General features: G+C 35.4%; 1 protein-coding gene across 1 annotated transcript in view; it reads left to right on the plus strand.

The window, feature by feature from the left end:
• Positions 1–17,145, plus strand: part of ECPAS (Ecm29 proteasome adaptor and scaffold) — a 47,622-nt gene that overhangs the window by 28,660 nt on the left and 1,817 nt on the right. Inside the window, exons 26-47 of the mRNA XM_072404521.1 lie at positions 511–565; positions 1,562–1,676; positions 2,664–2,732; positions 3,486–3,603; positions 3,701–3,868; positions 4,752–4,831; positions 5,780–5,885; positions 6,386–6,433; positions 7,051–7,172; positions 7,813–7,963; positions 8,196–8,261; positions 8,690–8,779; positions 9,218–9,284; positions 9,394–9,485; positions 9,718–9,784; positions 10,184–10,375; positions 11,033–11,247; positions 12,327–12,370; positions 13,744–13,936; positions 16,031–16,175; positions 16,640–16,745; positions 16,966–17,054. Of these exons, the coding sequence (XP_072260622.1) occupies positions 511–565; positions 1,562–1,676; positions 2,664–2,732; positions 3,486–3,603; positions 3,701–3,868; positions 4,752–4,831; positions 5,780–5,885; positions 6,386–6,433; positions 7,051–7,172; positions 7,813–7,963; positions 8,196–8,261; positions 8,690–8,779; positions 9,218–9,284; positions 9,394–9,485; positions 9,718–9,784; positions 10,184–10,375; positions 11,033–11,247; positions 12,327–12,370; positions 13,744–13,936; positions 16,031–16,175; positions 16,640–16,745; positions 16,966–17,054 (2,398 nt within the window). The remainder of the gene's footprint in view (positions 1–510; positions 566–1,561; positions 1,677–2,663; positions 2,733–3,485; positions 3,604–3,700; positions 3,869–4,751; positions 4,832–5,779; positions 5,886–6,385; positions 6,434–7,050; positions 7,173–7,812; positions 7,964–8,195; positions 8,262–8,689; positions 8,780–9,217; positions 9,285–9,393; positions 9,486–9,717; positions 9,785–10,183; positions 10,376–11,032; positions 11,248–12,326; positions 12,371–13,743; positions 13,937–16,030; positions 16,176–16,639; positions 16,746–16,965; positions 17,055–17,145) is intronic.

A 17,145-nucleotide genomic window follows, 5' to 3' on the forward strand; every position in this document is an offset into this window, starting at 1 on the left:
ATATATCATTTTTACATTGATCACACAAGATATTTTTTAGGTTAAATTCTTCGGTTAGTCCTGAGTATGATGTCTAAACAACACAAGATCATCTGGTCAGCATTGTACTTTCATGTGAAATAAATGAAATACGGTACATTTGGTGGTATATGCTTTGCCTTTAAAAGAGGTGTAACACAAATTGAACGACCCTGTTTATTCTACTACCTACACCCATCACAAATACAGATACACTTTTATCATTAAAACTGGATGATCCAGCAACAAAACAGGAATAGATCTCGTTCAGAATCACTAACAAATAGCAAACAACTTAAGAAATCTTTTACAGGTTTGCTGGATCACCCAGCTTCATTGTGGAAGGTGTATCATCTCCAGCCTTGGAGCACTTTAAGAAATCAGGCCCATTGTACCCAATTAACTACAAGAAAAATTATTTTACAGTAAATACTATAGAATTAACTTTTGTATGTTACTTGTCTGATTCCTTTTTTTTTATTACTCTTTTAGACAAAGCTTAAGGAAATTCAAAGTGCCTTTATATCTGTTTTATCTGATAATGATGGTATGTATATGTGTTACAGTCATTTGTTTTCTTTTGAAATATCTTTGTTTTGCAGCATAGTACAGAACACCTAAAAGTGACCTATCTCCAGTCAAAACATTTATTTGTTTTAAATCAAGTATTAAAGGTGTAGAACCTTTGTTAATTGTTTGTGCTTTTTTGTTAATTTCACTTACTGTCTATTGATGAATGTCAATGAAAACTGCAAGTGGAGGAAAGTCTTAATATGCATAATAACAATGCATGCCATTTTTGAGTTTAATAGAAAACTATTAGAAATTTTCTCAGGTTGTTATTTATTAGAGTCAGACTGATTTGATGAGAAATCCATACACCGCAATGGAAGTACAGAAAGCAGTTTAAACCTGATCATTTTTTTGTCAACCCCATTCTGTCCAAACACGAAATGAAAAATGTTTTGGCTGGATCTTGGCATTATTTTGTTGTTATATTTAATTATCGCTCAGATCATGTTTTGTCAGCATTAAAGACCCATTTACCTCTATAATAAAAAAACTAAAATACATACATATATATATATATATTTATATATATGAGAAAGGGTATGTTGTTCTTATTACTAATTGTATGCAATATTGTTATTTGATAGACACACATTTCTTTTTAGTCTGTGTTAGGGTTAACAATTAGTTCGAAGAGGTATGCAATAATTTGTAAACTAGAGTTGCCTGTCTGCAGTTTAGCTACAGTATGCCATTAGAATAAATAATTCTGTATGTATCTGTAAGATAAAATTGCTTTTATATTATCTGATTTTTTTTACCAATGTTTTTAAATACATCTACCATTACTGCAATTTTGTAGACTTTGATTAAACATTAGTGGTAATTGGTGGCGCTTTTTAAAAGGTTATTCCATTGTATATGGCTGCTAGAGAGGGAGGACTGCTTCATATTTTAATGCAGTTAATGTCTCAGTCCATTTATCAGCCTAACCCCTTTGAGTCCATTGATAATCGCAAACAATCTGTTGCAGAACTTAGCCAAGATGTTGCATCGAAAGGTCTTGGGTTGGTATATGAACTGGGCACTGAACAAGACCAACAGGAGCTCGTGTCCCTACTTGTGGACACTCTCATGACTGGGAAAAGGTACTGTCAATCCTCATATATTGTGTGCCATTATTTTGCTTACCTTGTTATTTTAGTTGGGGTTAGTATAATGTTACTAGATTGTTAGAAATGCTTTCACTCTCTGTATGTCTTTATGCAAAAGCAAGTGTCAAGATTTCTGTCTCCCATACAGAAATTTTGGGAAAGGTGTTACCAGAACAGATTCCTTATTGGGGAAAAACAACTCAAAAATGTTAGATTTATATTTCTTTCTGTATGGAAAAAGTAATCACCAGAATTTTTTAGTGATTGTGAATCTTGCTTGGGGACATGGCAAGAAAAAATGTCAGTTTTTATATTCACTGTTTGATAGACTAGTCTTTTGGGTCATGCTCGCCATATTTGAGCAAAACAAAATTGGGCAACAAAAAGCACTGCTCTCTAGAGGTGCTAAAGTAATAAGTTAAACACAAGCACTTTGGAAATTCCTGTTTTACAAAAATTAAAATACAAGTTGCAAAATGAGCATTATATGGCATGTATGTTTCCTTATATCTTTTTTTTCCTCCTTGACTTGCTCTCTATTTAAAAAAAAAAAAAAAGCTATAGGATTGCTTGCTATTAGCTATACCTCCTAATTTCCTTGTCTTCATTGTTCATTATGGGGCAGTCTGTAAACATCTCTGAACTATGATCATGCTGCGTAGAGTAAACCACTTGAATGAATAAATCTTTACAAATAACATATTCTGCTTGGTACTATATACAGTATATACCAAAATAAAGGATGTTGCTGTACAAACCTTGAAGACTTCATTGGTTAAATTTAGAGGATATCTAAATTTTGGATCTTGAAGCTTTTTTTCTTTTGTTTGAAAATGCAAGTTATCTTAGAAAAGTGACATAGGTTATTTCTTCTAATAGTTATTTACTGGCATAATCATACATACACACTGTACAATTTAAGAAGGAATTATAGGTAAATACTAATTTTGAACACGACCATCCTTCTTTTTCCCCCCCCAGAACAAAGCATGAAGTATCTGGTGATACAGAACTGTTTCAGGGCACCTCTCTTGGTAAAACCCCAGATGGGTAAGCTACTTTGCAATCTCTTATCTTTCCGACAGGCCATAGTTATAAAGCAGTAAATATGGCTTTTACCAAATGTTCACTGCAGGTATTGCAGGTCAGTCATTGTAACTCAAAACCCATGCACCAGAAAGATTCACCTGCAGTGAATGTCATTCACTGCTTTGTAAATAACTTCTAATGTTTTTTTTATTTTATCTATATATGGTGCGTAGGGGCATGAGAGCACAAAAATGTTTTTATTATTATTTTATATTTTATTAATTATTATTATTATATGGCGTGATAAGTAACAACAGAGTTTAATGTACATAAGCCACAAAGCAGCCCTTTTATTCATACTTGTTATGGGTGCTAAAAGGGTGAAGCCAATTTTACTGATGTGATAATGCGTCTAAATCGGAAATTCTGTTCACTTTTTTTTATAACAGCAGCTTTAAAAGACTGGCTAAATTCTATTGACACCAGTGTTGTTCTTTAGCCCTGTAGGTGAAATTACAAGTAACAATCTTGTGAACATGACATTTGTAAAATGTCTCCAATTTCCTAAAAGTTCTATCATAACATTACTTTTCAACCAATATCTTTTACAAAAGGTACAAAATGCTTTTATCTAGATTTTAGCTTGCTGTATTTCTCCTATCGTAGGTGTCCTTTAATACATTCTAATTATTCATTTTATTGATAATCTATTTCTGCATCTAAAGAAGTACATAACACACCTTACTTATACAGTTTTTCCTAATATTTTTAAAGGCAGGGGCTGTCTACATATAAAGAACTGTGTGCACTGGCCAGTGACCTTAGTCAACCAGACCTTATATATAAGTTCATGAACCTTGCAAACCACCATGCTATGTGGACATCTAGGAAGGTAAGATCTTGTTTTTGAAATTATTTTTGTACTAATGGGTGAAGGTGCATTGTGTGCATGGATTTAAAAAAAAAAAAATTATATTTGTCTTCAAAAGGGTGCGGCATTTGGCTTTAATGTGATTGCTACAAAGGCTGGGGAGCAGCTTGCACCATTCTTGCCACAACTCGTGCCACGATTGTACCGTTATCAGTTTGACCCTAACACTGGAGTTCGGCAGGCTATGACAAGCATATGGAATGCTCTGGTTACAGACAAAACTACTGTAAGTACTGTTTGATTCATGTAGAATTGCTACATAAAAATGCTAAAGAAAAACACACTTTTTTTTTTTTCTTGCTAACCTTCATCTTTCTCAACAACACCTAGGCAAAGGTGATGTACTCATTCTTTCAGCAAAATCCTGGGAGCAATGATCCCATAGCAAGAAGACTCTCCTCCCATTTTCTGGAGATTTGGGATACCTAGCTTGGGTGGGGATAGTAAATGGGTAACTTTAAAAGCACACCTGTTCTGGTTGTTATAAATTACTGGTCACTAACTTTAAAAAAAGGTTCCTTGGGGTCTCTAGCTGAATACCACTACCCAGCTAATATGGTGTGACAGGAAGTTTATTGCTAGGTACTACAAATATCAGAATTCCCCACCAGCTCCGTGGCTGGTTTTTGTATACAATTTATCTGGCAGGACATGGTAGGAGGTAGTTTCACAAAAGCAGGAGATTCACAATTTTTTTTTTATTACTCTGGCTAGCCATTCCACACTTCATAGTTGTCTCTAATTAAACACATTTGTCTAAAATTGTGTATGTTAGAACCCTAGGGCAAAGTGGGGAGAAATGAGTTTGTCATGCTGTAACAAGATGGCAAAGTTTGCTAACCATTATTGACCTAGCAAAGTTAGGACATAAATATTAAATCTGCTTGCTGTGCATTACTCTACGTTGTAATACTGATTTATGTACCAGTGATAACCAGTCCATTTTCAACAAAGGGGCTGATACATTAACTGTTCTGCTGAGGTTCAGCTTGGAGTGAACAAATTAATCAGCACTGATTTTTTTATTGTTCTTTCATGTCATTCTGTTCTTATAAATAATACTATAGGTTTCTAGTAATATCCATTATAAACATTCTTTTTCTCTACAGGTTGATAAATATTTAACAGCAATTCTCCAAGATTTGATTAATAATCTGACAAGTAATATGTGGAGGGTTCGAGAATCAAGGTACGTGGTATAGAGATATTTTATATTCAAGAAATTGGATGAAGAAGGTATTAAAGCTTACAATAGTAGAACAATTTGTTCATTTAATTTGATAGAACATTGGTTTAGGTTAGAAGTAACAGAATGTTTGTTTTAATCTAGAAAAGGTATCCTACTAATGATAAAAATTTGCTATGTATTTGTATTATTAGTGAACATTTCCGGATTGCCTTTGCCAGCTGGTGTGCTGCTTGGTTGGCTCCCGTATGCATTAGATTAGGGTAGTATTAAAATAGGAAATCAGTTGTAAATGGTAAAAACTAAAATGTCCCACCAACTAGCTCATCGGGGCACGGTCCTCTCCTCCTGTGTCACTGTCTGTATTGGTCTGTCATTTGCAACCCCTATTTAATGTACAACTATGCCTAGCTATAGGGAGAATATCTCTGAGGCTGAAATCGGACAATCCTACAATATATGGCCACCCTATTGGTAGATAGACATCATCTGAATAAATAGTCAATTGGACCTATGTTGACAGGCTTTGGACCTGTATCAATGGTTTAAGAGATCCAAATTAATTGACAGTTGCATATGCACCTGTAGTTTGAGCAGGTTTTTCTTTCCGTAAAATATTATGGGAATTCCAAACTCACTTGCAAACCAAAGCCCCTTCACACAGGTCCACAAATGTGTTAATAAAATAAATGTTAAGGGTTGAGGTGTGTACTGCAATCCTTATATTTAGGGAAACCTCAAAAAGTATAGTTTGAGAAATATATTATTCCCTGTCATTGGCAATATAGTAATTGCCAGATGTGCCTGAAACCTTCTTAAATGGATGGGGGGCATTTCATGACATGGATAACGTGAACCAAATACAACTTACGTTAGTGATGAGCTGTTTTACCTTGGTTTTTACATTTAGTATAATGAGTGCCTGGCATAATTCAGCATTTTGCATTGCAGTTGTTTGGCAGTAAATGACCTACTGCGTGGCCGTCAGCTTGATGACATTGTTGATAAGCTTCCTGAGATCTGGGAAACTCTCTTCAGAGTGCAGGATGACATAAAGGTAATGAAAGTAATATATGATGACCCTGCAGTGTTTTCTTTCATTTGTAAATAATGCAATTCTTTGACAGAGCTGTAACAAACTTTTTTTTTTTTCTAAAATCTGTCATGCTGGCCATGTTTGGATCAAGTCAGATTTTAAACTCATGATGGGTAATGATCCAAAAAACAGGAATAGTTCTTGTCCAGGATTCCTAACAAGTAGCAAACGATTTGAGAAATCTATTCCAGGTTTGCTGGATCACCCAGCTTCACCGATGACGGTGTTTCCTCTCCAGCCTTGGAAAGTTTTAATAAATCATGCCCACTGTAGCCGTTGCTCAAATATAATTGGTAATACAAATAAAATCTTTTATCTTGCTAGATACTTTCTTTAACCTGATATGGTCTTATAGTGGTATTTTGGTAAACTCACACATATTGTGTTTTTTGGAAATTTTAGAACTGCTGGATTTATAATATAGTATAAATAATACGTTCTCATTTTGTCTTCCATTTTAGGAGTCTGTCCGGAAAGCAGCAGAGCTAGCTTTGAAAACTCTAAGCAAGGTAGAAATCTTTGTGTTCATATAAATACAGTAAGCTATCCATTACATCTGTTTTTCACCTAGATAAGGCTTTTTTAGGTTTTGGTTTTAAGAACAGGATTAGCTTGAAATAGCATCCTCCAGTAACCAAAATGTAATATAGGAAACATGAAATACTTGCTTTGGCAGAAGAAATTAGAGGATTTAGACACAGGAGAATCTAGTTCATACCTTTTTTTTTTCTTTCAGTGCATCTGTGTTCTGGATGTTTATTGTGTTGCCATTGAAAGATAAGGGAACTGCAGCACACATATAAACAATGTGCTTACCATATGAACTGTCATATTGCTTCATGTTGAGGCATTGTTCATATAAACTCTGAAATGGAAAAAGAAAGTTTAGACAGAATGGTAATGCACAGCTATAGCTCATTACATTTTACTGATCTGCATTTCACAATTAGTTGTTCTTCTAGCAACAACTAGAGTAGTTTTAAGTAAGGAAAATATATACTAATATTCACTGCAGTTTTTATGTAAATGTTGAATATGCACCTCCAGATTTAGTCAGGGATGCCAAGTGGGTAACAACCAATTCAGTAAATACAGTCTGTTACTTCTGTGTGTTTCTTTTTCTTAGGTGTGTATAAGAATGTGTGAACCCAGCAGAGGGACAGCTGGCCAGAAAACAATTGCTGTTCTTCTGCCTTGCCTTCTAGACAAGGGGATCATGAGCACAGTGACTGAGGTGCGTGCACTCAGGTATGTATTAAAGGACTACACACAGAGCCATATAATATAAAACTATAAAATTCATCCAGAAGCTGTCCGAAATTAAATGGTGTAAAGGAACAGTGGGATCTTTCAGTCACCCCAAATGTGTTAGTGTTCCACCCTAAACAGAAGATAAAGGGGAACAAATTACAACCCTTTTTAACTATTTCCTAAAACCAAAAAAAGGAAAATGGATCCAGTATTATTTCTAGATTAATCATGCCCAGTCCTGAAAACAAAAACCGTGTTTAAATTGTTGGACCAGCACTCTGTTTCTTAAAGGGTTATAGGGAAGGCTGTGTATTTCATGGGTTATACAGTAAAGGCTCTGTGATTTTTTTTTTTTTTTTTTTGGGTATGGGTAGAAAAGGGATCGTTTATTCAAAATTCAAATTCAAGATTCAAAGGGGGCGTGAAGAGGACAAAGCTTTGTAAACTATAAGTGGAGTTATAGAAAGAAAAGCGCTCAGAGATTAAAGATGCTAGAGGAGGAATTGTATCTGTGAATAAAGGGTGGGGGGATTCAAGACCTAAATGGTTTTATAATATAGGCATATAGTAATATGGTAAAATACATTTCACTGTATTGTTCTTCTTATGTTTTTACATTTTTTTTTTTTTTTTTTAGCATTAACACACTTGTGAAAATCAGTAAAAGTGCAGGGGAATTGCTGAAGCCCCATACCCCAAAACTGATACCTGCTTTGTTAGAATCTTTAAGTGTTTTGGAACCTCAGGTGCTGAATTACTTGAGTCTCAGAGCTACAGATCAGGAGAAGGTAAGTACAAAAAAATTGTTATGAGGTTTTTATTAGTTAGGCAGTGCAAAGAGCGCTAATGATTTGTGATACAACAGTAGATAACAGTAGTCTTTGATAAATAAACTCTATGAACAGATGTACATTCTATATCACCAATATAAAACCTGCTCCAACTTTCCTCCTCCACCTTCTTTTATTTGTTTAAAATTAGTCACCTAAAACTGTTACTAGATATGTGCTTGTTCTACAGGCTGCTATGGACAGTGCAAGACTAAATGCTGCCAAATCTTCTCCCATGATGGAAACCATAAATATGGTAAGTTTTATTTTGGACTTTGTGTCACTTGGTAGATGCCTTTTTAATGGTATTTCAAAATAGAGTATGTACATCCTATAAGATTAAGTTGGAGAGATTTTAGGGAATGAGTTGTCATACTTTGTTAGATATAATGACATACTATAGATGCATTTGGAAAATGATCTTCTTTTGTGCACTAATCAGATCAGAATTACCTGCTTAATGGTTTTACATAAATATAATGCTAGTATTTATTGGCACACCTTATATGTATGAAGGCATACTTTAGCATCAGGTCAAATTTTGTATTGACACTCATTTCATTTAGTTTGTTTACATAAGGACATTTCAGTGTAAATATCCATTTTTATTTAATTTTCTATTGTAATAAAAAACTTCAGCCATACACACAAAAGTGTAAAAACTACCATGTTTTGTTTCTATAGTGTATTCAGCATCTTGATGTCCCTGTCCTGGCAGAGCTTATTCCTAAACTTTGTGATTTAATTAAAAGTGGACTTGGTCTAGGTACAAAGGTAAGTTGTGTAAAAGTTTTCTGTTTGTGTATTACATTAGTTTAATTTGCATATTTATTTAAATCTACATTTATCTATAAAAACATGCAAGTTTGCGTCTGCTATAAGTACAACCTTTGAGGTTCAGGCATTGGGTGTCATAGTTGTTCACAGTTGGAACAGTTGAATAAACTAATTCTGTTGGAAGAATGAAACATCTTTTGTCATTTACGAGAGTATTGGCATCCTGGTAAGATTCTGCCATTAGCAAACCTTGCACACTTTGCAATTGACCAAGATGTCATTAAACAGCAATAAATATGCTAGCAATCTGAATTTTTGCTAAACAAAGTATGACTTGTCTGTAGAACAGGAAGGATCTCAGTCTGGGGATAAAAATCTTGGTTCTACTGTAGTTTAATATCTCACCAGTGTAATATTCTTTTCTTTATTTTGAAGGGTGGATGTGCCAGTGTTGTTGTTTCTTTAACAACACAATGTCCTCAGGACTTGATGCCTTATTCTGGTAAGCTGATATTTTATAGTAACTTCTGAGTACTACCTGCTGTTTGATCTTTTAGATAATTGTTGAAATCATCAAATATTTTGGCACTTACTGAAACTGTTTTCACCAGGTAAACTTATGAGTGCTTTATTAAGTGGACTGAGTGATCGAAACAGTGTTGTACAGAAATCCTATGCCTTTGCCTTGGGACATTTAGTTCGGGTAAGCTTTATTGTATTGAAGTAAGCATAAAATTATTTCACTTCTACTCCTGCTGAGAAAAGGTGAGGGAAACGCAAGATTTGACACTTGTCACTGCAATAGTATAGGAAATCTCCCTCAGCAGTGATAGAGAAAAAAAAAATAGAAAAATGTTCTACTGCACTCTAGCCAATGCAAACATTTTCTGGAATACTAGTTTAAACTTATGTTGATCCGTTTTTCCTTTTTATAGACTTCTCGGGACACTAGCACAGAGAAATTACTGCAGAAATTGAGTGTCTGGTACATGGAAAAAGAAGGTGAGCAAAAGAATAAGCATGATGCTGTCACCACTATTCTTCACTGGACATCATATAGAAGCCCATTGTACTTGGATTACTTTTCTGGTCATCTGTAGTGTATCCAGTGTCTTCAATTGTTTAAGCAATTCTGGTGATAAGTTAGTGTGCAGAGAATTTTAAAGATTTCATCTTTGGATATCACAATATCTTCATAAGGTTATAACTTACTATGGGAAACAAAATGCATACTATTTTTTTTTGTTTACCTGCTAAGCATCTACAGTCCACACAATAGCATTCCCAGGCATAAGTCCCCTTTTTGTTTGTTTTCTGCTCATGATGTCATTGAAAGCCACCTAAATTATCTTAGATTTGTTCTATTTTACACATATCATATTTTGTTTTTCTTTGTTACAGAGCCAGCATACAGAAGTGGAAGCACTTTAACTATTCATGCTATCAGTCGGTACAGTCCTGATGTGCTGAAGAACCACTCAGGTTTAGTGTTACCGTTGGCATTTCTTGCTATGCATGAGGTGTCAGATGAAGAAAAAGGAGAAAAGGATGATACAAACCTTTGGAGAGAAGTGTGGCAAGAGAATGTGCCAGGTGTGTTCACCATTTTTAAAACCGTGAACTTTATGTACAAAAGTATGTATTTATGCATTCTCCAATTTAACAGGCTGATCATTTTTTCATTTTCCAATTTTGTCTGACGTTTTGACCACTTCCTGTGAATGGTCTTATCCAATTTTATACAATACATGTAAACACAGTGATCTATTTTGGGTGTCATTTCAAAGCTTGGATTCATTTTTGTATTATTTGTATGATTGGATGAATGTTGGCACCAATAAAGGCATATATCCCAAAGGTAAAGATTTCATTCCGTTCTCCATTTCCCAAGATTATTTTCCCTACACAGAAAGCTTAGAAAGGCTCCTAAAAGCCAAGACAGCAGCACTGATGTGCTGGGAAATGAATCAATGTATGCATGTTGACTGAGACATAGAAAGGTAAATAAAGGTAATAAAATGTATTATAATATAAATATAAAAACAATAATAATAAAGTATAGCATAATGGAAAAATGACCGCATTCTAACTGTTTAGTAGGGACATGGAACATGAAAAATAAGATTGTTCTTTGTAAGTAATATACCTTTTTTGCAAATGTTTGCTATATGACTTAACCTCCTCTATCTAGCATAATAATGGTCAGCTATTGTTTTATTTATTTATTTAATTTTTCCCTAACACCTATAGGAAGTGTCAGCGGCGGTATTCGTTTGTATATGAAGGAGCTAATTGACATTACCCAGAAGGCTTTACAGTCTCCATCCTGGAAGATGAAAGCTCAGGGTGCTGCTGCCATGGCCTCCATAGCCAAACAACAAACTGGTTCTTTGGTACCTCCACACTTAGGAATGATTCTTAACACACTTTTGCAGGGTCTTCCAGGGAGGACATGGGCTGGCAAGGTATGGACCTTTTTTTTTTTTTTTTTTGAATAATAAACGGTTATTTCTAGTTGTAGTTTCCAATGCAGGACTATTGTTATACTTTACTTACTCAATATTCAGTTACTTTGCATTACACTGTTGACTGCTTTGTGAGTTCCATTACTTAATACTCCCATAGTGTTGCCAGATTTCCAAAGAACATATACTGTAGTAGCATGGCTTTATTTTTTTTTTAATGTCACTTTATTAGAGGGTTTGACACTTAGGTGTGTATATAACCAGTCCCCACTCCTGTACATTTAGTGCTGGGATGTCAAGTACCAGATTGGTATAGGTAGCCCCTCTTTCCTTACTTTCAAAGTTGCCCTGCTTTATAATGATTCCCTATAATATATATCAGTGGTAGGTAATCACCAAACCTCTGTAGTCTATATTATAAAATTAGTTAGAAATTAGAAGACTTCTGTTATACTCCATATGATATAAAAAATATGGAGTCAATGTTGTAACACTATATCCTATGGGTTAAACTGATATTGGCACTCGCCATAAAAGAGTATGGTGGACAATAGTAAGTATTGGTAAAACCATCCAGCTGCATTTCTCTTTGGTCAAGATACTATAGGCCAGTGAGCATCTATTAGTCTTGTGCTTTTAGCAGATTTATTCAAGTTTTAGTAATAATAGAAAGGAAACTTTATAAATTTAATGGCCCTGCTATTCACCCAACTTTTAGAAAAAATTCTTGTATTTGTCACACTGGATTGAATTAGTAAAATATATATTAAATATAGAATTAATAAAATTAATCGTAAGGTAGATTCACACATTCCTTAATTCTCTAAGGTTGGCTGAATATTTGGTAAAAAAAATGTATGAATAGAACCCAAATTAGGAATCCGAATTAGAAAACAGCGTCACTGGTGTCAGTCAGAAGTGATTAAGCACAGGCTGTTGCATCACAACCAATATCACAAGTCTTTTATTATTTAGCTATTATTGCACACAATATGTACATCATTCTTATTGTTCAGTGATTACTAGTTAATTGAATTACCTTTATTTTTAGAATTTTCACACTTTCTTATATTTTACAGGAAGAACTTCTAAAAGCTATTGGAACTGTGGTTTCCAATTGTAGGTAAGAAATATTGAACACAAAACTTTTCTGCTATGTTACATTGCCTGACTGCAAAATATTTTTTCATATTTTTATTCTTTGGTAATTATTTTAATGAACATAAGCCTAATATTTTAGTTTTTAGGACATAATTAAAAATCATTAGCAGGTTGTAAAGCATTTAGATTTAACCACAAGAGTAAAACAACACACAACAGATCCCAATGTGTCATTATTTAGCAAAAATTAAGCCAAATGGGGATCCACCTGTAGTGGCAATAATTGTTTTATGAGACTTTATCAGTCTCTCACATCATTGTGGAGGAATGTTGGCGTATTCTTCTTTACAACATTGCTTCACTACATTAATTTATGCACAAGTGTTCTTAAGGTCTCATCAAAACATTATGGCCAGACATCTCCACTTTGGTCTTGTCTGTCGAAAGTACATTGTTCTAAACTTCTTGTAGTGTGTTCAGATTGTTCAGATGCAATTTTCCAGTTCTTAAATACTTCTGGCAAGCCTTTTTTTTTTATTTTTTATAAACTTCATTTATAGACACAGAAAAGACAATGTACAAAGTAATAACCAAAATAATCATCTGAACAGTACAAAGCCAGAGTAAAAGAGAACAAGCAATAACAGGCTCAAGATTAGTGTTACAAAGTTCGGGTCGTAAAAAAAAAAAAAAAAAAAAAAAACAGCAGTATACAAAAATCCTGGCAAGCCATACTTATTTAGTCTTGTTCTAATTGTACAGTCATGAACTTTAATATGCTGGCTTAAACCCAGGCTTTACAGGCCTATGTGCAATTTCTAAACATTGGAGGGACTTTGAGGTGAATTTGCTGGGTTGTCCCCCCCTGGGAAGATTGAATATTTTCCATATTCTTTCTCATTAAAGAATGATGAACTTCATATTGTTTGGAAACTGCCATATAACCCTTCCTAGAATGGTGGGCAGTAACCGTTCCTTCTCTAATATCATTGCTGATGTCTTTCCTCCTTGGCATTCTCTTAACAAACACCTTAATGCTTCAGACCAGCAAACTGCTGTAACTTTTGCTTTTATTCCTAGTAATCAGTGCGTTTGATTGCCAGCATCTTGCTCACACCCTTTATTCTTATAGAAGGGGTAAGGGTAAACATCATTTTTCACTGCTTCTACATTTTGACTTAGTCTTTGTTATTTTCATAAAAGGTCATTTTTTTTATATTTTAATATGTCCTGATATGCAAAACCCTAAAATTTATTAAGTGGTACTTTCTCTAATGGTTGTATATGATACATGTGTATGTGAGCAGTGTATGTACATTTGCTTTGTGCTGTGAATGATTAAATTGGATAGTTCTTTTGTCTTCATTACAAATGCTTTTCTTACTCTCTTCTCAGTGATCAGTTGAAGGAAGGGGCTCCTCAGCAGCCCACAATAGATGAAATTGTTCAAGCTGTACTAAAAGAGTGTCGGAAAGAAAATATCAAGTACAAAATAGTTGCTCTAAAATGTGCAGGTGATGTACTTGAATCTACTAAGGAGGATCGCTTCCAGGAGTTGGCAGATATCCTCTTCCCCTTGATAAAAAAGGTAAATTAACACTTGCTCACAACACAGTGTTCTTAAGAACATTATAGTTATTAGCAAATTTTATTTTGGATTATTTAGTGCAGACTAAAAGCTACTGGCTTTTATTACAAAGCTTGGGGACATGTACATAATTTGGGCATCAATGATGGATTTTGTGAGAGGTGTTTCAGAAATCACACATTACTGCCAAATATCTACCTTTTATTTCATGTTTGTAATGTCTACTTCTGTGTTGTCTAGTATCATGTAAGAACTCCTGGCAGTGTTGTGGAAGTGAATATGAAAGGATATCATTATGAGCTGGCATTCTTACTTTTGTCAGTTGTGGATTCTATACTACTCCTTTGTTTACTTTGTCAGAGATATATTTTGGGACCATTGTAAGTAATAAATGAGTATTGGATCCAAGGTAGTTTAACCTGCTACTTCACCAGTTCTGGTCTTGCACCTGTATAGCCATTGGACCAGCCACATTTTCCTAATTTGACCAGTGTTAGTTTTCTAACAGCATGAAGTGTACCTTTTATTTTCTTCATTGCATAATGTATTGGTACCATATATACAGTGAGGGAAAGAAGTATCCCTGTGAAGTCCCCTAGTTTGCCCTGTGACAAAGAAATGACCAGTCTATAATTCTAATGGTAGGTTTATTGTAGGTGTGAGAGACAGAATAACAACAGAAGGTCCCTCAAAAACCCAGTGCTCAAAAGCCAGAGCTTGATGTGCATTGTAAAGAGTGAAATAAGTATTTGATCCCTTTGCAAAAGATGACTTGGTACTTGGTGGCAACCCCCTTGTTGGCAATCACAGAGGTCAGACGTTTCTTGTAGTTGGCCAGCAGGTTTGCTAACATCTCAGGAGGGATTTTATCCCACTCCTTTTTGCAGATCCTCTCTAAGTCAGTAAAGTTTTAAGGCTGATGTTTGGCAACTCGAACCTTCAGCTCCCTCCACAGATTTTCTATTGGATTAAGGTCTGGGGACTGGCTAGGCCACTCCAGGGACTTCATGTGCTTCTTCTTGAGCCACTCCTTTGTTGCCTTGGCTGTGTGGTTTGGGTCATTGTCATGCTGGTTTACCCATCCATGACCCATTTTCAATGCCCTGGCTGAGGAAATGAGGAGCTCACCCAAGATTTGATGGTACATTATCCCTTCGATGCAGTGAAGATGTCCTGTCCCCTTAGCAGAAAAAAACCCCCAAAGCATAATGTGTCCACCTACATGTTTGACGGTGGGGATGGTGTTCTTGGGGTCATAGGCAGCATTCCTCCTCCTCCAAACACGACGAGTTGAGTTGATGCCAAAGAGCTCAATTTTGGTTCCATCTGACCACAACACTTTCACCCAGTTCGCCTCTGAATCATTTAGATGTATATTGGCAAACTGCAGACGGGCCTGTGCTGTCTTGAACAGGGGGACCTTGCGGGCTGTGCAAGATTTCAGGTCTTCACGGCGCATTGTGTTACCAATTGTTTTCTTGGTGACTATGGTCCCAGCTGCCCTGGGATCATTGACAAGTTCCCCCCGTGTAGTTCTGGGCTGCTTCATCACAGTTCTTCTGATCATTGCAACTCCAGGAGGGGAGATCTTGCATGGAGCCCCAGACCGAGGGAGATTGACAGTTATTTTGTGTTTCTTCCATTTGCGAATAATCGCAACAGTTGTCACCTTCCCACCAAGCTGGTTGGCGATAGTCTTGTAGCCCAGTCCAGCCTTGTGTAGGTTTACAATCTTGTCCCTGACATCCTTAGACAGCTCTTTGGTCTTGGCCATGGTGGCTAGGAAGCAATCTGATTGATTGCTTCTGTGGACAGGTGTCTTTTATACAGGTACTATAACAAGCTTGGATTAGGAGCACTCCCTTATAATTATAGACTGGTCATTTCTATTTCTATGAGGGAAAATGTACAAAACTAGCAGGGGGTCAAATACTTCTTTCCTTCACTGTACATAGTAGGAAAAAGACACAAAGCACTGAAATTACCAACATTTCCTATTTCTTCATACAACTGTAGCTTGGCTCCCATCAACCTACAAGAACTCCAAACTGGTTTACTTTTTTTTTTCATCTTCATTGTTGTGTTTTGATATAGACCTCGCTGGAAACTGTTGGAGCACGTTCACCAAAGGATGAAGAGGAAGATGAGAATGAGAAAGCAAAAGAGTTGCAGACAGAGTCCTTATTGTGTGCCTTCTCAACTCTAGGCAAGGCCTGGCCTAGGAACCCTGCTACTCAGCGTGAGTCCCTTTCCTATATACACTCAAGATTTCACATTTGCAATCCAAAGCATTTGTATGTAGGAAATATGACATAGTACTGCATGTAGTACATCACAAGACAGAGACAGACATTTTAGAACTGATTTAAAAACTGGTATTGGAGTTTTTTTAGATACTGAAAAGGTAAATGGGATGCTAACTCTCTATATGTTTCAGAGACTTTACTGACCAGTTACCAACTGCATCCTAAAACTTAGTGATAGTTAATAAATGCCTTGACCCATTTTAGTTATTAATTACATAATGCTAGCTGCAATCACTATTTAATATATTTACTTTGTGTTAACCAGATAGGGCATAGACAATTTTGGGAACAGACGATCACTGAAATCTTTGAAGGGTATATGTAGCTAGCTGATGATTTAAATTTAGAAATGCACAGAAGTTTAATAGGTGAATATATGTTTTCTGCTTTATAACAGGCTGCTATCAATTTGAACTTTGCAAGCTAATGTGTGAAAGACTGAAACTAAGCACATGGAAGGTCCAGTATGCTGTTCTCCAGTCTATGAATGCCTACTTTCAGGGGTAAGTTTGAATGCAACATTAACACAACATTTGAAAAATTGCAGTGAATTTTATTACAACTCTTTTTTTTATCTGTGCTAAGACTCAAACAACTTGCATAAATAGAACTACACTTACATTACTTATATTTATATCTTCTAATTAAAATTTAAACAGCTGTTGCCCACATTTGCACCTGCGAATTGTCAACCTTGCGTTTCTTTCTTCCTTGTATTCATAGGTTACTGATATTAGAAAAGGAGCACTCCGACAATGCAACTGTCTCAGAAATCCTTACAGAAGCCTGTCCAGTGATAGCACATTCACTAGGTACAATAATTTATCTTTTAATACTACCTTATTACCTTGTTACTTCCTTATCCTGTTTCCTTCAATATTGTCTGTAGGTCTGAGGTTTGAC

This window comes from Pyxicephalus adspersus, chromosome 3 (assembly GCF_032062135.1).
Source record: "Pyxicephalus adspersus chromosome 3, UCB_Pads_2.0, whole genome shotgun sequence".
Classification (NCBI taxonomy): Eukaryota; Metazoa; Chordata; class Amphibia; order Anura; family Pyxicephalidae; genus Pyxicephalus; species Pyxicephalus adspersus.